The sequence below is a fragment of the Cryphonectria parasitica genome (assembly GCF_011745365.1).
Source record: "Cryphonectria parasitica EP155 unplaced genomic scaffold M406scaffold_7, whole genome shotgun sequence".
Taxonomy (NCBI): domain Eukaryota; kingdom Fungi; phylum Ascomycota; class Sordariomycetes; order Diaporthales; family Cryphonectriaceae; genus Cryphonectria; species Cryphonectria parasitica.
In genome coordinates this window covers 2665973-2684353 of record NW_024468915.1, presented here as the reverse complement: position 1 = coordinate 2684353, position 18381 = coordinate 2665973, and the positions used below count along the sequence as shown (strand labels likewise).

The window sequence follows — 18381 nt, the reverse complement described above, 5'->3', positions numbered from 1 at the left end:
GCTATTAATTTCAAAAAGTTTATATGAAATATGAATAGCATTTGAAAATCTGAGATGCTTATGCTCTGAGAAGAAAATATTAAGCTTCAATCTAGCTAATTATTAGCAGAAAAGCTGGATTCAATAAGAGCTTTCTAGCAAGAGGAACTAAATAATAATATTCTTGAAATTCAGAAAGCAGATTTAAGCGATAATGCTATATTCTGAATTTCAGATATTATTGAGTACAACTCTATATCTAGCTAAACTAGTTCTAATTCAGAAACTATTAATCTAGTAACTAAAGCGGATAATGATGCTGAGAATGGAAATGGAGTTAGTAATAATGAATATTTTATATAAGCAGTAGAGAAGAAGAAGCAAGAACAGGAGAAAGCAGATAGAAGTAGGATGTTTATACTAATTCCAACTAAATCAGCGTTTCTAGCTTATAGGAAAGGTTGATTTCTTTCTATTCATATTTCCTTTTTGTTTGCAAAATACGTTTTCTTTTCATCTTTTCTATTTCATCTTATATATTTTGCTAAGAAAGAAGAGATAAAGTATTGTTTGCTACTACTTGCTACAGAATACTGTAAACCTATCTAAAAATTTCAAAGTATTCAGTATAGAGCATATTGATTAGCTCTGAAGCTATTTTTATTATTCAAAAATTGTAATATATTGGAATATAATGTATGAAAAATGCAGAGCACTAAAGAAATACTGCAATCTATGGAAACTTCTTATTTTTATATATTATTCTTATTATCAGAATATTTATAAATATTATCTGATAGCTCTCTTCTTATTCTGTTCAGATCTATATTATTTGTATTATTCGCTGAAGAATTATTATTAAAAATAGAGAAAGAATCTTGAAATTAAACAAACTTAGCTTATTTCTTGATATAAGATTCTACTATAGCTTTGCTCTTGCTTTTATTCTTGCTGCAAGATATAGATTATAAAGCTGCTTATTCAGATTCAGATACTTCCTTCTTAGAAGCAGAAGAAGCAATACTCTTCTTGCTAATCTATATAGATAAAGTTAGCAGTAATCTCTTTAAGTATTGCAACTATAATTAATTATAAGATTTATAATATTCTATAGATACTATTTCCTTAGTATAAGAGGAATTTATTTAATTTGATTATATATAATATCTTTATTCTGTATAAGCTTATATTAAGCTTTAATAATACGCTTAATGTTAGTATTAGAATTGATTTGAGAATCTATCTTGATTATATATTAAGAGCTGAATTAGTAAAATGAATGCTAATACTGCAAGAAGAATAATAATTAGTATATACTTAAATCTAATTAAGAATATTAGAATAGAAATCTTATTTGTATATTATACTCTTTAATATAAAAGAAGTTTTTAGTATAATTATATTCAGACTTTGTATAATAAATGCAGTTGCTATACTTCTTATTGAAGAAGCTCTTTATTAAGATGCATTCTAAGAAAAGCTAATTGATATTAATCTACTGCTTCTGAATAAGCATGCAAGCAGTAGTATATTAATAGAAGCAGTAATTGCAAGAAACTAGATTATGCTAATTATAAAACTGAATAAGAAGGGAATTTACTTGCTTAGAGCAGAAGAAGATGCAGATAAGATACTTGCTAAAGAGCTTCTAACTAGCTTTATATATTATAATAGAATTCAGTTTAATAGAATTCTTATTATTCAGTTTTGCAAAATAAGCAGTAAAGCTAGAGCTTAATAATAAGTTATTTCAAAATATAATATTGCTTTGAATATCTCAAGAAATATATATTAAGCTAAGATTTCTCTTAATAGTATTAAAGTTTGTAATATTAAGGAAGTTAATATGAATATTCTTAAGCTAGTAATAGTTGCTGCTTTGAGAAGGAGGAATTGAAGAAGAAAACTAGATTCAGATCTTATTAATCTCTTAAGAAGCAGTATTTATCTGCAAAGAGAAAACAGCATCGATAATAATTCGAGATATCTTGAGTATATTGTAGAGCTAAGCAAGGGAAGATTAATAGAAGGAGAAGTTATTATATAAAGAATGAATTGAAAAGCAAGATGAACTGAAGAAGAGATTATTGAATAGTTTGCTGAAGATTGATGAGATAGTAATAGATAATAAATATATCTAACTGAGTTATTATACTTTCTATTCAGTTTATTGCTAAATAGCTTTTATCTAATTAAGAGTAAAGCTGTTTGCTTTGTAACAAATGGAAAGCAATAAATTATTTAAATAGTTGCTAGATAAGATAAATTAGCTATTCTATTTATACTTGCAGCTAGCTATTCTTCTTTCTCTTTTAATTTCTTTACAACTATTTTTCTTAAGCATATATACATTCTTTTTCTTTCTTATTAATACTACTTCAAATCTATATACTAACATTAGAGCAAATTATTAACTGCTTTGCTTATATAATATTATCTTCCTTAATAGATTCTTAAGCTGAAGCTGTATTCTTCTCTATCTTTCTTTCTCAGTTAATATCTTTTCAGTTTCTTAACTTTATATCTTTGCAAATCTTTCTTACAATTGCTTATCTTTCAATAAAGCTGTTCTTCTCTTTTCACTTTCTTTTCAACTTAGCAGCAATAGCTGAATTCAAGTACTCTCTATTCCTATCTATCCAGCATAGCTGAGAGAACTGGATAACCAAGACTTACTGCTTTCGAACTATCTTTCCCAGAGCGCTATATTCAACTGAAATAATTAAGAGTTATTCGCTCTACTTCAGTCTAAGAAATAAAGAAAATCATCTAGCAGCAGAACTTATTAAGAAGTACTTCCCAGAATTATCTCCTTGCAAATTGTACTTGCTTACAATCTTTAGTACTAATTCTTTTAGATATCTTCTTAATATTTATAATCTGATTGGATTTTTAAATACAGGAGTTTCTTAAGATATTAGTTTGTAGCATGCTATAGCTGCTTTTTATTATTATGCTTAGTATAACTAATAAGATGTATTCTTAATAGAATGTCTTTGTATTCTATTAATAGCTTATTCATTTAGCTCTTCTGATATTCTTAATAAGCAGGATTTGCTCAGATATAAAGCTAGATAGAAGTGCTTATGAGTTCTTCTCTTAGTTAATATAGCAATTTTAGCTTATATTTTATCTTAGCTTGATATAAAAACTGAAAAAGGATTTTATATTGCTATATACAAATCTAGCAATATTCTACTAGCTTATATAAGCAAGTACTATCTAAACAGTTAGCTCAGAAATGCTAGAGCTAATTAGAATTGGGATTTTGAGAATATTCCAACTATGCTGCTAGATAATAATTCGAATGCAGCTCTGTGTCAGGGTAAAAAGGGCACACAAGTGAGGTGAAGGGGTGTGAGCTGCTCCCAAGCCGCTCTGTTGATGCTTCCATTCAAAGGGACTACTGAACCTATCTCCCTCCTCCTCTTTTTCGCTGCTGGACCTGTTGTTCCCCTTTCCCTTATGTACACAATTGGCCTGGACTAGATGGGCTGACAATGGCCTGATGGCCACGCGGCATCGTACGAGAGCGCTGCTTCGGAGCGAAGCCCTCGCAGCAGCCCTGGACCGCCACCAGGGGTCGCAAGGGCCACCTATTTCCTTTGTGCGCATACAAGCCCTGACAGAATCCTCCCTCTTCCAGGTTCCTGTCCCCAGGAACTACGCGCCCGAGCTGCTCCCACGCAGACCCACAGGTCCCTTCATACTTGTCAATAGTCCTCTCGTCAGTTGGTCCTTGTTGTTGGGGTGCCTCGCCCTAGAGGGCCAAGTTTTCCTCCGCCGGTAAGTCATGTGATGTCGTGAAGGTTGCCCCAGCGCTGGCGCAGCGCAGACGCGGCGTGGTCACGAAGACTGCGCAGCTTGGCGCGGTCATCCATGCTACCGCGATCTCGGAATAGCTTCTAGGGCCAGACAACAGGGTTGCCTGGGGTGCGCGCGCTAGTGGGGCACTGTTGCCCCCTATTTCGCCCTCGCGCCTGAACCCCCCTCTCTTTTCTGTTTTTCCCTTTCCTCAGCCACCACAGCAGCAGCAGCAACAACAACAACAACAGCAGCAACAGCACGGTACGTGTATCCCTATCCTCTGAGGCATCGCGTGGAAGCTGATTCGTCGCAGATGTCTCCTTTTACTGCTGTCAACGCGTCTGGGGAGGCTGCGCCGGCCCCTGAGGTCTCTGAGGGTCAGATCGCCCCTGAGGCCTCGGAGGCTGGCAATGCCTCCTCCGGCGCTGTTGACGCGGTGCCCCCTCCTCGCCACCCTCTGCCCTCGGGCGCCCCCGCTGCTCCCGCGTCCTCTCCCTCTCGTGGCCGCCGCGGCGGTCGGCGTGGTGGCCGCAAGGCCCCCGCCAGCAAGAAGCGCAAGAGGGCCTCTCCCTCGCCCTCGCCCTCTCTCTCGCCCCCCCTCGAGTCTCCCGAGACTCCTGCCCCGGAGGCCCCGCCTCCCGTCACTCCCACGGCCTCCGTGAGTACTCATATATATCGTGTATACAGCGCCGCGCTGACGTTGCTAGGCCGTCAAGAGGAAGAAGGTCCCCGAGGGACCGGGTGCGGTGCGTCCCCCCGCCGGCTGGTGCCAGGGGTGCGTGCGTCGCCGCATCCAGGAGCCTGAGGTCCGGTGCCGGGACCAGTCAGGTGCGCCAGTTTCCTTGCCTTACAAATCCTCATATTGATTCGTCATAGGCTCCGGTGCCCGTTGTTTTCGGTGTGCTCGCGGCAACCACTCCTGCCAGCCCGTGAGTAGTATTACCCCTGCTCCCTCTTGTCTTTCGCGCTGCTCACAAGCCACTATAGCTTCCTTACGAGGCGGGTTTGGCCCTGGACAATGCCTGCTCCTTTGGTCGGGAGCCGACCGACGAGGACTTGCAGGGTGTCCTCCGGCTGGTGCGCTCTGTGGGCGCTGCTCCTGCGCCGGTGGTCGGCGCGTCTCCTGCCCCTGTTATGAGCGGGGAGTTGATGTCGCTGCTTCGGCGCGGTGTCAGCGCTCTGGAGACGCTGGCCGAGGCAGCTCGCAAGCCTTCTGAGGCGGCTCCCGAAGAGGGAGGGTAACCTCTTTAAAAACCCTGGGTGGGTGGGCGCGCTTTTACAGCGTGGGAAATAACTGGCACTGATTGCCACGACGCAGGGGCGTCGCTAACTCCCCGGGTGGGTGGGCCATATAAGGGTTTTTAGTTTTCCAATCAAAGACCGAGCAGCTTCCGCGCTGCGTTGTTACCGCTTCAACCGTGCTTCGTATTCTTTGATCAATGGTCCGTCGTCAATAAATGCCCGTGGTTCCCATGAATCCTCATCGCTGCTATATCCCTTCCAATGTATGAGGAATTGGCGGTTCCTAGGTGGCCCTCGGTGTGCCAGAATAGCCTCCACCTCCCAACGCGCCTCTTCCTCGAGGTCGATGTCAGGGTGCGCCTCGAGCTCTTCTCCATCTCGTTTATTGAAGTTCTTCAGGGCCACGATTGGAAAGACATTGTGGACCTTGTATTTCGCTGGCAATTCGAGCTTGTACGCCAGTCCATGCGCTCCCACGATCTCCAGCACTCGAAAAGGGCCAAGGTATTTGTTTGCCAGTTTATTGTTGACGCCTTTTTGGCGTAAATGCCTGGCTGAGACGAGGACGAGGTCGCCAAGGGAGAATCTTTTATCGGTATGGCGTTTGTTGTACCACCTGGTGTATGCTTGTCTTGCATGGTTGAGGCTTTCCTGAGCCTCCTCACGAGCCTTGGCGAGGTCTTCGAGCCGCTCTGAGACCTTGGGGACGTAGCTTGGGCGCTGCGTGTTGATATCTGTCGGTTTTGTTGGTTGGAATCCGTAGAGCAACATAGCAGGTGATGATCCTGTCCCGCTATGGTCTGCGCTGTTATACGCTGCCTGTGCAAGGGGTAGGCGCCGCGCCCAATCCGCTTGAGAAAGGCTGCAATAAGCGCGGAGGTATTGTTCGAGGTTCTGGTTCTGCCGCTCGGTCTGTCCATCTGTTTGGGGGTGAAACGCAGTGCTCAGGCGCCGCTTGGTCCCCAGGTGGAAGCAGAAGTCAGTCCAGAAGTGGCTTGTAAAGAGGCTCCCTCTGTCTGACACAATGCCCTCAGGAATGCCGTAGAACTGATACACGTGCCACAGCATGATATCTGCTAGGCCGCTGCTTGTGAGCCGTGTTGTTGTCGGAATGTACAGGGCGTACTTCGAGTATCTGTCGACGATCACCAGGATAGCATCGTAAGCCTTATTGTAGAGACCGATGGACCCGGGCAGACCGGTGATAAAGTCCATTGATATCTCGGCCCATGGGCGAGTTGCTGGTGGTAAGGGACTGAGCAGGCCGTATGGGCGTTGTTTCCTCGTTTTTATCCGCTGGCACACTGCACACGTGTTAATATGCTTCTTCATATCCTTAGCTAACGCATCCCAATAGTAGTAACGAGAAATCATCTTAGTGGACTTAGCTATGCCGAGATGGCCGGCTGTTGGATCATCATGGTACGCCTCCAAAAGCTCCTTGCGAGTTGATGGATGGTTTGGCACAAATACACGTCCCCTGAAGCATAGCAAGCCCTCGATGACTTGCCATAGCTCCACACCGGCTGTAGAGCTGCGTGTTCGCCTCTTGCGCCAAGCTTCCGTCTGAACAAAAACGTCTTCTTGTTGCAGTCGTAGCAGATGCGCCCTCATTGGCTCTGCAAGCTGCTCCGGCGCCGTTGCCACGCTTCGCTCCACCGCTAGGCGCGGAAGGGTGGTCGGTTCGCGACCCGACACCCAAGCAACATCAGTTGCCAAGCGGACACTCCGCTTCAACTCTGCGCCCTCGCTCGAATAGCGAAGGGCGCACTCTCGAAAACAGGAGACACTCAGGTCTGCTGTCTGCTCAAACTCCGCGCCCTCGCTCGAATAGCGAAGGGCGCACACTCGAAAACAGGAGACACTCAGGTCTGCTGCTTGCTCCACTCTCACTCTTCGAATACGACCAACACAAGGTCCTCTCTGATCCTCCAGATTCTCCATCGTGACGAAATCGCTGGGGCTTCGCAGCTCCTGCTCAGCTCCCTCTCCCCCCTGGTGATCTGGCCGCCTGGACAACCCATCAGCCGGGTTGGACTTGCCGGGGCGGTACTGGATGATGAGGTTATACACGCTGAGATCGTCCAGCCAGCGCAACTGGCGGGCAGATAGCTTCTGTTTAGTCTCCCAGTACTGCAAGTTGAGATGGTCCGTGAGGACGAGTACAGGCTCAGGCAGATACAACAAATAATGCTGCCAGTTTGATACAGCGTCCACAATAGCTAACAGCTCGATATCCCCCACGCCATACCGTGTTTCTGTTGGAGAGAGCTTCTTTGAACGAAAGGCAATTGGATGCCAGCGGCCTTGAAACAGCTGGGCCAGCACAGCTCCTATAGCGAAAGCAGAAGCATCCGTTTCAACCCTCGTTGGTAATGCAGCATCGTAGTGGCGTAGCAATGGGGCTGTTGTAAAGAGCATGATCAGGGTCTTGAAAGCTACTCGGGCGCGGTTCGAGAGCGCGACTACGCCTGTGCCGCCGCCTCGCAAAAGGTCGGTCAATGGTGTAGCGACCTTGGAGTAGTTCCGTATAAATCGACGGTAGAACCCAGTGAACCCAAGAAATATCTGAATATCGCGGACGGTGCGCGGGAGCGGCCACTGCGCAATAGCTGCGACGCGCCCCTTGTCCATGCTGATTCCTTCTGGGGACACCACAAAGCCCAGGAATTCCACCTGTCGTATGTTGAACTCGCACTTCCTCAGGTTGAGGTATAGCCCCCATTGCCGTAGCCGCTCCAAGACCTCTCGAACGTGGCTTGTATGCTGCTTGGCATCATCACTGTAGATCAGGATATCATCCAGGTAGACGATGCAGATCACATCCACCAGGCCCGCCAGCGCCTTGTTGATGTATGCCTGGAACGTGGCCGGGGCGTTGGTGAGGCCAAAGGGCAGAACACAGTACTCGAAATGGCCGTATTTCGTACGGAAGGCGGTCTTCCACTCGTCTCCTTCACGGATTCGGAGCCGATGGTACGCATCCTTAAGGTCGAGCTTGGTATAGATTTGTGCATGGCTCAGTCGATCGAGGATCTCGGCAATCAAAGGCAACGGGGTGCGGTCCTTGCGTGTAATCCGATTCAGCGCCCTGTAGTCCACGCAGAGGCGCAGCTCGCCTCCTTTCTTTGGCACGAACAGTATAGGTGCGCCAGCAGGGCTGGTCGAGGGTCGAATCCATCCCCTGGTTAGCATCTCCTCCAAGTATTTCCTGAGCACTTCTAGTTCGGCCGCGGAGAGGGCGTACAAGGGCCCCCAGGGCGGTCTTGCCCCCTCTTCGAGCTCGATGCGATGGTCGATATCAGTGTGGGGTGCGAGCGACTTTGATGCCTCCTCCATGCATAGGTCGACGAAGTCGCGGTACTCAGGGGGCAGGCGCAGCTCTGGCGCTGCGTCTTCTGGCTTAGCCTCGAGGGGTAGGTCTGGTGGGCTTGGGTAGTAATATGCCGCAAAGGCAACCCTCGCTCCCTCAAGCCCTTTCGCCATAGTGCAGAGCCGAATCTGGGAGCGCTGGAGGGGAAACCTCCATTGCCTCATATCCCATCGTATTACCGGGTTGACGACCTCAAGCCACGGGAACCCCAGGATCAGGCTGGGCTGGCCAATATCTGCTACCACGAAGCGATGGCGCTGCTTCCTGGATGTTCCTAGGCTATCTGTGACCTTCACATCGATAGAGCAGCTGCCGTATGTGATGATAGCTCCCTGGTTAATTGAGACGAGCCTGGGGCATGCTTCAAAAGGTTGGTTCTGCGCCAGAGCCTCGGCCAAGCGGCGGTCGATCAGGTTCTCCTCTGCCCCCGAGTCGACCAACCCATACGTGTGCTTCCTTTTGTCTCCGAGCGACAGCCTCGCGTGGACGGTGAGCTGGCGAGGCTTCCGCTCGGCGTCTCCTCAGCTCTGTTGCGTGGCTGTCGCCACCTTGTTGGCCTGCTCGCAGCTGTTTGCTGTATGCCCCTTCTTCCTGCAAATCCGACATTCTGCCTCTGGGCAACTGGAACTATAGTGGCCTGGCTTATTGCAGGTGTAACAGACGTTTCGTCGAGGCTCCGGGCATAGGTTAGCAAAATGGCCTGTCTTCTGACAGTTGTAACAGCGGGCAAAGTTGTTATCAACTGTCTGAGGGCGCGTCGACGAAGCTTGAGTGCCCGTGAGGGGAAGTGCCTGAGAACCACGCGGAGCTGTGCAGTCCCTTGCTATATGGCCTGGCTTGCCACAGCTGTAACAGCCACGATATGAGGGGGTAGCAGTTCCTGGGCTGCTGCTTAGGAGCGTCTTGACAGCAGGTTGAGGGTTGGTAACCGTCCCTTGAGCGGATTCGATACGTCGTGCTAAGCCAATCAGGGCATTCCAGCTGCTCGGGAGCGTCGTCTGCGCACTGATGGCGATACGGATCTCTGGTCTGAGGCGTGTGAGAACAGCCGTTATGCGATGTTGCTCGGTGTCAGGATAGGGAGACTCAAGCTCCGCCTCCTGGTACCGGCGCACGAAGCTTATCACTGATTCGCCCTTGCCTTGAGCGATGCTTGCAAGCGTCGCTGCAGCAGTGACAGCGCGGGTGGTGGGATCGGCCAACTGGTTCTCCAGGAAGGACTCGAGTTCTCCAAAGGTGATAGGGACAGGCTCACGCTGTCCCTCCTCCTGGCGGGCGACATAGTTGACCCAGTCCCGCTTGGGATCGTCTTTCAAGCAGCGCACTGCATATCCCACCTTATCCGCTTCATTGGTCAAGCGGCAGATGTCGAAATGGTACCGCAGGTCGTATAGGAACGTCTTCAACTCCATGTACGATCCCCCCTTGTATATGAGGGCTGGCAAGCCGCGATATAGCTGTGCAGGCGCTGTCGAGGGTGCCTCTGAAGGGGTCGGCACAGGAGGGGTGCTGAGAGGGCTGAGGCCAGCTGGCCGGGGCTCCGGGCCGGTGTCGCCGCTCTGGAGTAGTGTTAAGCGAGCGCGCTTGCTCCTCAGCCGCTGCCGTATCTCCTCTTCTTCCAACTGACGATCGAGCTCGCGTTCCTGGCGTTGCAACCCGGCCATATCTGCTGGTGCCTCGAGCGAGGGGTTCTCGTGGGCTGGGCCTGGGTTCGAGCTTGGAGGGAGGGTCTGAGAGGGGAGTTGGCTTAGGGTCTGTGAGGGGTCGGAGTCGCCGGCTCGTTGTGGTTGTCGCTCTGGAGCGGCGCTACCGCTTCGTGTAACCGGAGCCATTCTCACCCCCGACGGCTCACTTCCCGGGAAAGGGTAGAAGGTTCAGACTTGTCAGGGTAAAAAGGGCACACAAGTGAGGTGAAGGGGTGTGAGCTGCTCCCAAGCCGCTCTGTTGATGCTTCCATTCAAAGGGACTACTGAACCTATCTCCCTCCTCCTCTTTTTCGCTGCTGGACCTGTTGTTCCCCTTTCCCTTATGTACACAATTGGCCTGGACTAGATGGGCTGACAATGGCCTGATGGCCACGCGGCATCGTACGAGAGCGCTGCTTCGGAGCGAAGCCCTCGCAGCAGCCCTGGACCGCCACCAGGGGTCGCAAGGGCCACCTATTTCCTTTGTGCGCATACAAGCCCTGACACTCTGCTTTATGCAATCAAACTATTTCGCTTTCAAATTCTGAAATCTACTGATTTCTACTAATCATCTAGTAGCTATTCAGATTGGAAGCAAGCTCTCTATCTTAATCATAGAAAGATTATACAAAATGTGGAAGAATGAGGTATAGAGATAGCTATAATAAGCCTGTACTGCTAAGCTTTCTTCTATGAGCTGAGATATAATAACTATATACGATATCCTAATCAGCTATTAAGAAGAAGTATCTCATTTCAAGAATATAAGGCTGTATAAATAGAAGCTAATAGAGTACTAAATATAATCTATAAGCTGAATATTATCTTCTTTATAGAAGAAGTTGCAGACTTGCTTAAATTATCTATTGAAAGCGATCTTAATAGAATAAGAAGAAATATATTAGCTTTTGCTCTGAAGGATTTCAGAGCGAGTAGAGCATTCAGCCTAGTTCTGTTAAGATAATAGTTCCGAGAAAGCATAGCTCTAGCTAGCTCAATCTTGCATTTATTAAGAGGATGTAGTATTAGCTTAGAGTTAAGTTAATTCTCATTCGGAACTTTTATTAATTCTTATTTCTCTTTATCTTAAGGAATGCCTGTTGATTCAGAACTAATAATTAATTTGTTAATGCAGCAAATAGCTAGGCTTGGATGTGCTACTGAAGCTCTATTGCATCAGAGATTGAGAAGCAGCAATATCATGCTTCTCAGTTTTCCTAATAAACCTTAGAAGCTTTGTATGCTTCTATAAAATAAGCTTTATAGCTTTAATCCTATTAAGCTCTCAGTAAGTTCTCCGAACTAAATAGAGTTCAATCATGCTATCAAGATGGATATATATAAAGCGGATTGCAAAAGGATCTGTTGAATGAGAATGCAGAATTAGGAGAGAACTGCTGCTGCTGCTGCTGCTTAAGCAGAATTTGAGAGCAGATGAGAATAGAAAAGAGATTAGCATTAAAATCTATCCAGATTATGCTTGTATTACAAATAAACTGAAAATAAATACTAATATTTCTGCATTGATTTGAATAATAGCTCAAGCAATAGGAAGAAGTATAAGAGTTGAATTGGAAGAATGATTTGGTTTGCAGTATTTTCTTTAGCAGTTTGTAATGAATTCTTTATTTCTTTACTTTATCTTTCTCTAATCAAATCTGGCATATCATTGGACTTGTTGCAACTTTGGAAGAAAGTTGCTGAAGGAAAACTGTTATAGTAGCTAGGATAGTAGTCCGTGGAATGTGAAGTATAGTAGATCAGGGGTCCTCATACATATAAAGAATATCACTCACTTTTCAAATTCTTTAGCTATAAGCAATAATGAAGCATTCTTTCTCTTCTTTTCAATTTTGAATTCTTTGAACAGGTTTAAGATAGATTTTTCACTCTGTTCTTGTGCTTGTATGGCCTTAGTTTGCTGTTCTTATCTGCATAAGCACGCTTGGGTTGCACGAGCTCTTGCTCATTGCTTCAGCAGCTGTTTATCTCTTTTTCTTTCGAGGGCGACAGCGCCCTAGTTCTGATTCAATAGTTGATCTTTTATATATGAAAGTAGCTCTTTGCGGATTCTACAAGGAGTTTTGCATCTTGAAGCATTTGCAACACTATTTTCATATGTTTCTTATATTCTTCCAATATTCGAAAGTAAATAAGAATGTTGTTGAGATAAGCAATGATGAACTGATTCAGATGCTTGCATAGAATATAATTGATCATTTTCTGAAACGAAGCTGAAGTATTTATTAAACCAAAGAGCATAATTAAATATTCGTAGTATTCATAGCGTATTCTGAAAGCAGTTTTCCATTCTTCTCCTTCCTTTACTCTGATTAGATTATAAGCTTCTTTCAGATTCAGAACTATGAACTACTATGCTTCTTGCAATCTATCTTATAGTTCCTTAATAAGTAATAATAAATATTAGTTCTTAATTGTAATATCGTTGAATTGCTTATAATTAATATATAGCTTAAGCTTGCTATTTTTCTTAGATATAAACAAGATAGAGTATTCTGCTAGTAATTGCAATGATTATATATATTTCTTCTTAAGATTCTTATCAAGATACTTCTTAAGTGTTTCTAGTTATACTTTATTTAGTTTATAAATAGGAAAGAATTTAAGCTATTTTCCTTCTTATAGCAGAATCTTGTGATTGTATAAGCTGTATTCTAGTAATCCTGTATTCAATTTTTTCTGAAATAGTTTCTTAAACTTATAATATTCTTATAATATGTTCGCAAGTATTAATTCTGATTCCTATACTATTTCTGCTATCTGGAGAAACAGTAGATACTATTAAGCATGCTTCTTTTCTAATGGCGTTTCTGAGGGCCTTGAGCATTCGCTCCGAGCTGAACCAAGCGCTTGAGAGCTTGGTTTCGAGATTTTTCTTGTATAGTTTTACAATCCACATTCTGAAGCTTTTTCTTGTTGCTCCGGGGCGGATTAACTTGCTAAGAGTCTTGCTTCTATTGTTTTGCTAATCTATTAGCATTCTAGTACTATTTGAATTTGCTTATTACTAAGTTCTTCTTCTTGAACTGCTAGCTCTGCTGATTTGAAAATATGTATAAAGTTATGTAAAGCTTCTTTTTCTGAGTATTCTTCAATCACTAGCTTTGATTCTGCATTATTAATTGCAACTATTTCTCTGAATATAGCTTATTCTCATAAGATCTAGCTAGTAATTCAATTGATTTAAGAATTATACTTCTTAAGCTATAGAAGCTTTATAATCAGCTTATGCTATGCTATATCCGTAATATCAAAGGAAGCTCTGATTATATATTCTTGGATTAAAATAGATAGATAATTAGTCTTCTTATTGATTATTTCTTGGTTGTATGCAACAGATTATTCTTTTATAGTATTAAGAGTATATAAGCATCTCTTTCATCTTCATTATAGTTGTGCTTAATTGATGATATATAAGGATATAAAGTTTCCTTGAGCGCTACTGTTTAATAGTATGCTGTATTTGTATTCTTGAATATATATGTTAAACTTAATATAAGCGTAATCTGTTTTAGAAGCTTCATATAAGAACTATTTCAGTCTAATCATCTGCAATCTCTTTACAAGCAATCCTATCCTTTTGGATTTATTAAGAACTGCTTATTCTTCTAAGCTTGCTTCGCTGCTTCTTAAGCAAGCTTCTTAGCTTGCTTTTGCTTATATTATCATTATTTCTAATCTTTCTTCTGTTAATACTAGTTGCAAATCTTATTATTGCTGTAAATTATACAGAATGCTATCTTATATTGCTATTACTTTATCTTTTTATCTATATATTATATAAAGTAATTATTCGATAGCTCAATATATGCATTGTAGTATTACTTGTTAAGAACTTCTCTGAAGCGAAGTTTCTGTTCTTCAATAGCCTGAAGGATTTGTTCTGATTCTCTAACAGAAAACTATTCGTATTGCACCTTCTCCGAGAAATGTGCTTAGCAGCTGTAATAAGCGTAGAAGATCTATGCTAGTTTGTAGTATAGGTTGTGAAGTGAGCTGATTCGAAAGTTCTTATCTTCTTATATCTTAATATTCTGCAAGGAGATGCAGATGAAGAGCTCTTCTAATCTTATCCTATAAACGAAATATTTAATCTATATTGTTTCCTTATTCCATCCAATACCAAAGGAGAACCTTTCTGTAAGTTTCTTGAGTTTATTATTCATAAGAGACTCCGATAAATCGTTAGATCATTCGTTCTAGCTTGATTTTTCTGTTGCTTGAGAAGCATTTTCAGTATTGTTTAAGTATTTATACCAATAACTAAGAGAATATTATTCCTTGTTCATTTCTCTAATTATAGTATTTGATACAGATAATGAGAAATAGCGAAGAGTATTGTTATTAAGCTCTTCCTCCAGTGCCTGAATGCTTTATTCAATAATATTGAAGCAGTCTGAGTTGTTGCTGCTTATAATTATATTAAGCGTATACTCTTGCTCTGCTATCGCTATCTGCCTGTAGCGCTTAGGTTTCTAAGGAAACTATTCTGAATCTTTCTTACTCGAGAAGTATATTAAGCAGTTATTATTATAGCAGAATGTTTAGCTAAGACTTTCGTGATCAATAGAATCCAATACTTGCTCTAAGAAGATATTTTTGCTTAGTTAATTAGATTTCTATTATTAAGCAATATTTATCTAGTATTCTTTCTGAATTGATTGCTATTTATTCTTTTGGAATTAATAGCAGTTATATATAATATATTCTTATTTGTTATAATTATAATAAGTAATGCTATTTCTTTTGTTATACTGTTTATTAGCAGCATTGAATTCTATAGAACTAGCATGCATAATGCTGCTCTGAGCTATGCTGCTCTGTTATTTGCTATTCTTATTCTGGAATTTCTTGCTTGTATTAGCTGGAAATCTCCAAATCTAATCTTCTTTCTTCTTGGATTTCTCTATCTATTGTTTATACAGATAATTATTAATGCAGATAGCTTAATTGGAGAATATTGCGAAGTTCTTCAGCTAATTCTGCTTGGAGATTTCATCTTTAATATTATTCTTGAGTTTCTTGTAATAATATTCCATGAGATTCTTATCTTTCTATAGAAGTTATGCTGAGAATTGCTTAAATCTAATTATATAAGCAGAAGCTAATTTAGTTTGCTTAAGATTTATAAGCTGCTGAGCTGTAATATGTTCTTTATTAGGATTATTAAAGATTTCCTTAAGAGCTTTCTTGAAGCTTTCAAAAGAATCAAATATATTCTTAGTATTCTGAATATACGCATTGGGATTATTCTGATACTTCAAGTAGTTGTATAGAGAAGGCTTATACTAGATAAGAGTATTCTTTTCGAGATGAGTTCCTGCAAAGATAACTTTCTCAAATTTCTTAGTAAACTGAGTCTTATAATGCAGGAAATATGCTCTGCAGTGAGTAAGGAATCTATATAGCGTTTTTTGATTGCTATTATATATAGCAAGCTTATTTATCTTATATATTTTTTCAGCATTACTAGTAGTTGCAGAGATAGACTGCATCTGCTAAGCCTGTTAAGCTAGCTAAGCCTGTTAGTTAGCAATAGTAGCGCTCTGAGCCTGCTGTTGTTCGCATAGATTCTGAATATGCTGGATAAGCTAGTATATCTGATTAACTAGTTCTTTCTGAGTAGGGGCGTGCGAGAACGAAGGGATTCCTGGAGGAGCTATCGTATTCCGTATTGCTCAAGGAGTAATACTGAACCGTTCTTGAATAAGAGTTATCAAAATGTAATAAGCACTGCAGCAATCTGAAGATTCCAAAGTATACAAAGGGAGTTTATGCTAACAAGAGCGGTATCAAGTGTCAAGTTCTTGAATACGGAATCATACAAGTTCTTAATAAGCAATGCAAGTATTCACTGCTTTTGGAGCTACTCAGTATATGAAACTGAATACTTAGATTAACAACTAAAGAACTTTCTGAAGGAAGTTTATCTAACAGTAGGAAATATAAACCTTCATATACTTGGTTCTTCAGTCCGGATAGATAGGATCGATATCGACTCCATCGATTCCTTCATCAACGGGATAGACGTCGACTGTATCTATCCGCTAATAACCCTAACCCTGGGTTATGTAATCGATGCTTTGTCAGGACGTTGAATCCTTGACACCTGGTCCCTGTTACTCGTGACCTGTTCTGTGACCTGCATGTTGGATGGGTCATAACAGAATTCCTCAATGCAGTATATGATCGTAGCTACTACTTGTAGAAGGCACTCTAGGAGCTATACAAATGGTAGAAGGGAAGATGATTCTTCAATTAATCTATCTCAAGGCATGCTTGCCAATTGCCTTCTATATAGAAGGCAATTAGCACTAGTCCCAACTGAGCTAGCGTACCTGGCGACTCACTGCCTTTCCATTGAATGGCTCAGGCCAGTGAGTCAGGGTGGCCACCCAGGCCTCATTCACCTAAGGCCCCTATGGCCACTGCCACACAAATACGCGTCGCTGTTACCGATGCTATGCTGCAGCTGGGTGCTACAAATCTACCTGAGTCATATAAGCACTGTTCTGTTTGATGTTGGATATTGACATGCGGGGTATCGAGTTCAACTATTCTGTGTAGCCTGTTCTATGGCGCGCTTCCGTTAGAAGCCAGCCTTATTTCTGCCGTATATATATCTTTCTCAGCTCTTCCCTACTATCTGTCTTCACTTTGCACAGTGTATCTGTGCACGGCCCAGCCAGCCAGCCAACAGCCAGACCTGTTGATAGCCTCAGTTAGTTGCCCTCGTGGCTTTTCTCTTCTTTTCTCTTCTCTTGAGCGCACTGCAATACGAGCTTTTTTCCTTGCATAGTATCCGCAAAAACCCTTCGATACTGGTTACTACTTCCACTGTGCCAATGATCGCGTTGCAAATAAATGCCCACAACGTGATCTCTATCGACAGGACAGTTCAGTGAAGCAATTGATACCGGCTTCCCATTCTTTCCCTCGATCTCGAACATTCTTAGGCTTATTTCCAAGCCTTTGTTCGTCAAAACGTAAGGCTCGCTTCCATGCCCACGCGCAAAGTGCCCGGTCTCTGCGAAGCATTGAGGAGACGGTGCTAGCAGCCCGTAGTCTCGAGAATGTAGACTGGCACTGTCATCACATGTGTCTTCTTTGATCGTCCATGCAAAGATCGAGTGGTCGATAGAGTATTTTATGATCTCCTCTTGAAGCCTCCGAAAAGCGCTATCCATGCCCTCGCCGTAAAGAACCGGCATGTTTACATCAAAAACGCCCATCGAGCAGTATGCAATGTCTTCCTTCCTCGTCATGGTCCGTCGGGCGGCCCACGACATACGGTGGGATATACTAGCGTGGTAGATGTGCGTTGCCGTGATTTGGCCCGAAAGAATACCGCTTCTCATTCCAGTTTTCTGCGCAAGCTCCCTAGTGAATAGGGATCGGTCACCGAATCGTCTCCAATTCGCGTCATAAAACTCGAGCTTGCTCGGCGCTACTAGCTCCTGCATCGTCCAGCCTCGGTCGAACCATTCGCTGTTGATGAACGAAGTGGGTGAGCCCACTTGGTAGTCGGACATGTAGGCGAGGCACCGTTCTGCTTTTGTGTACCACATGTACATAGAATTGAGGCTCTCAGAGACCTCAGATGAGCTGGACTTGTCAATGCAAATTGTGTCGAGCCAAACGTAATTAACATTCTGGCCTGCAAGGCCCTTGACCGTCTCGCACGCCCCGTGCAGTTTTCGGAGGCTCTCCTCTTTCCCTGGCGGTGCTTGTAGGGAGCCAGAGAGACAATATGACTCCGCGAGTTGGGGCATGTCCGAAAAGACGATTTCTGACCCGCCTGGGAGCCAGCGGTGTGAGATGATCACATACGGCTCGTCAATGCGTAACGATCCGGTGCCGGTCTCGAGAACGCGGTAGGGGCGCACATCGAGGAGCCGCATGTTTGCTTACTTGCTCGTGGTAGGCGACAACACCTGCAGTATTTCGTAATATAGTTAATAGAAATATTATCTCGAATGTTCTTCTTGCAACGATGCAGAAAGTCCAGTGTATTTTGCTCTTAGCACCTCAGAAGCAGCATATGGTAAATGCACATGCTTTAGAATGTGCTCCAGATCCCTACCCGGGAAATATCGGTCTAGAGCATCTCAATAATTGTTTTGATAAGGCATTTAGGTGGAGAATCCTTTGCACAAGCTTTTCTCCTTCGATTGCTGCGCATGAGTAATGCTGTCTCATATATTCCATCTGTGGAAAACCTAGCCGACCATTGCGCGAACAAGTTGGAACCGAGCTGGAGCCAGGATAACAAGC

At 43.3% G+C, this 18381-nt stretch overlaps 2 protein-coding genes across 2 annotated transcripts; both read right to left on the bottom strand.

Annotated features, from left to right (window-relative positions):
* Window positions 1–9088: 9088 nt before the first annotated feature.
* Window positions 9089–10233, bottom strand: M406DRAFT_333204 (uncharacterized protein; the record flags this gene model as incomplete). The annotated part of the gene is made up of 2 exons (XM_040920822.1): window positions 9089–9105; window positions 9354–10233. 2 exons carry the CDS (start codon window positions 10231–10233, stop codon window positions 9089–9091), a joined length of 897 nt encoding a protein of 298 aa, XP_040773817.1.
* A 6827-nt stretch (window positions 10234–17060) lies between these two features.
* M406DRAFT_232617 (uncharacterized protein) lies at window positions 17061–17936 on the bottom strand (the record flags this gene model as incomplete). Its single annotated transcript, XM_040915912.1, has 1 exon — window positions 17061–17936. A coding segment is annotated over one exon (876 nt), but the record flags the coding sequence as incomplete, so codon positions are not given.
* Window positions 17937–18381: the final 445 nt, after the last annotated feature.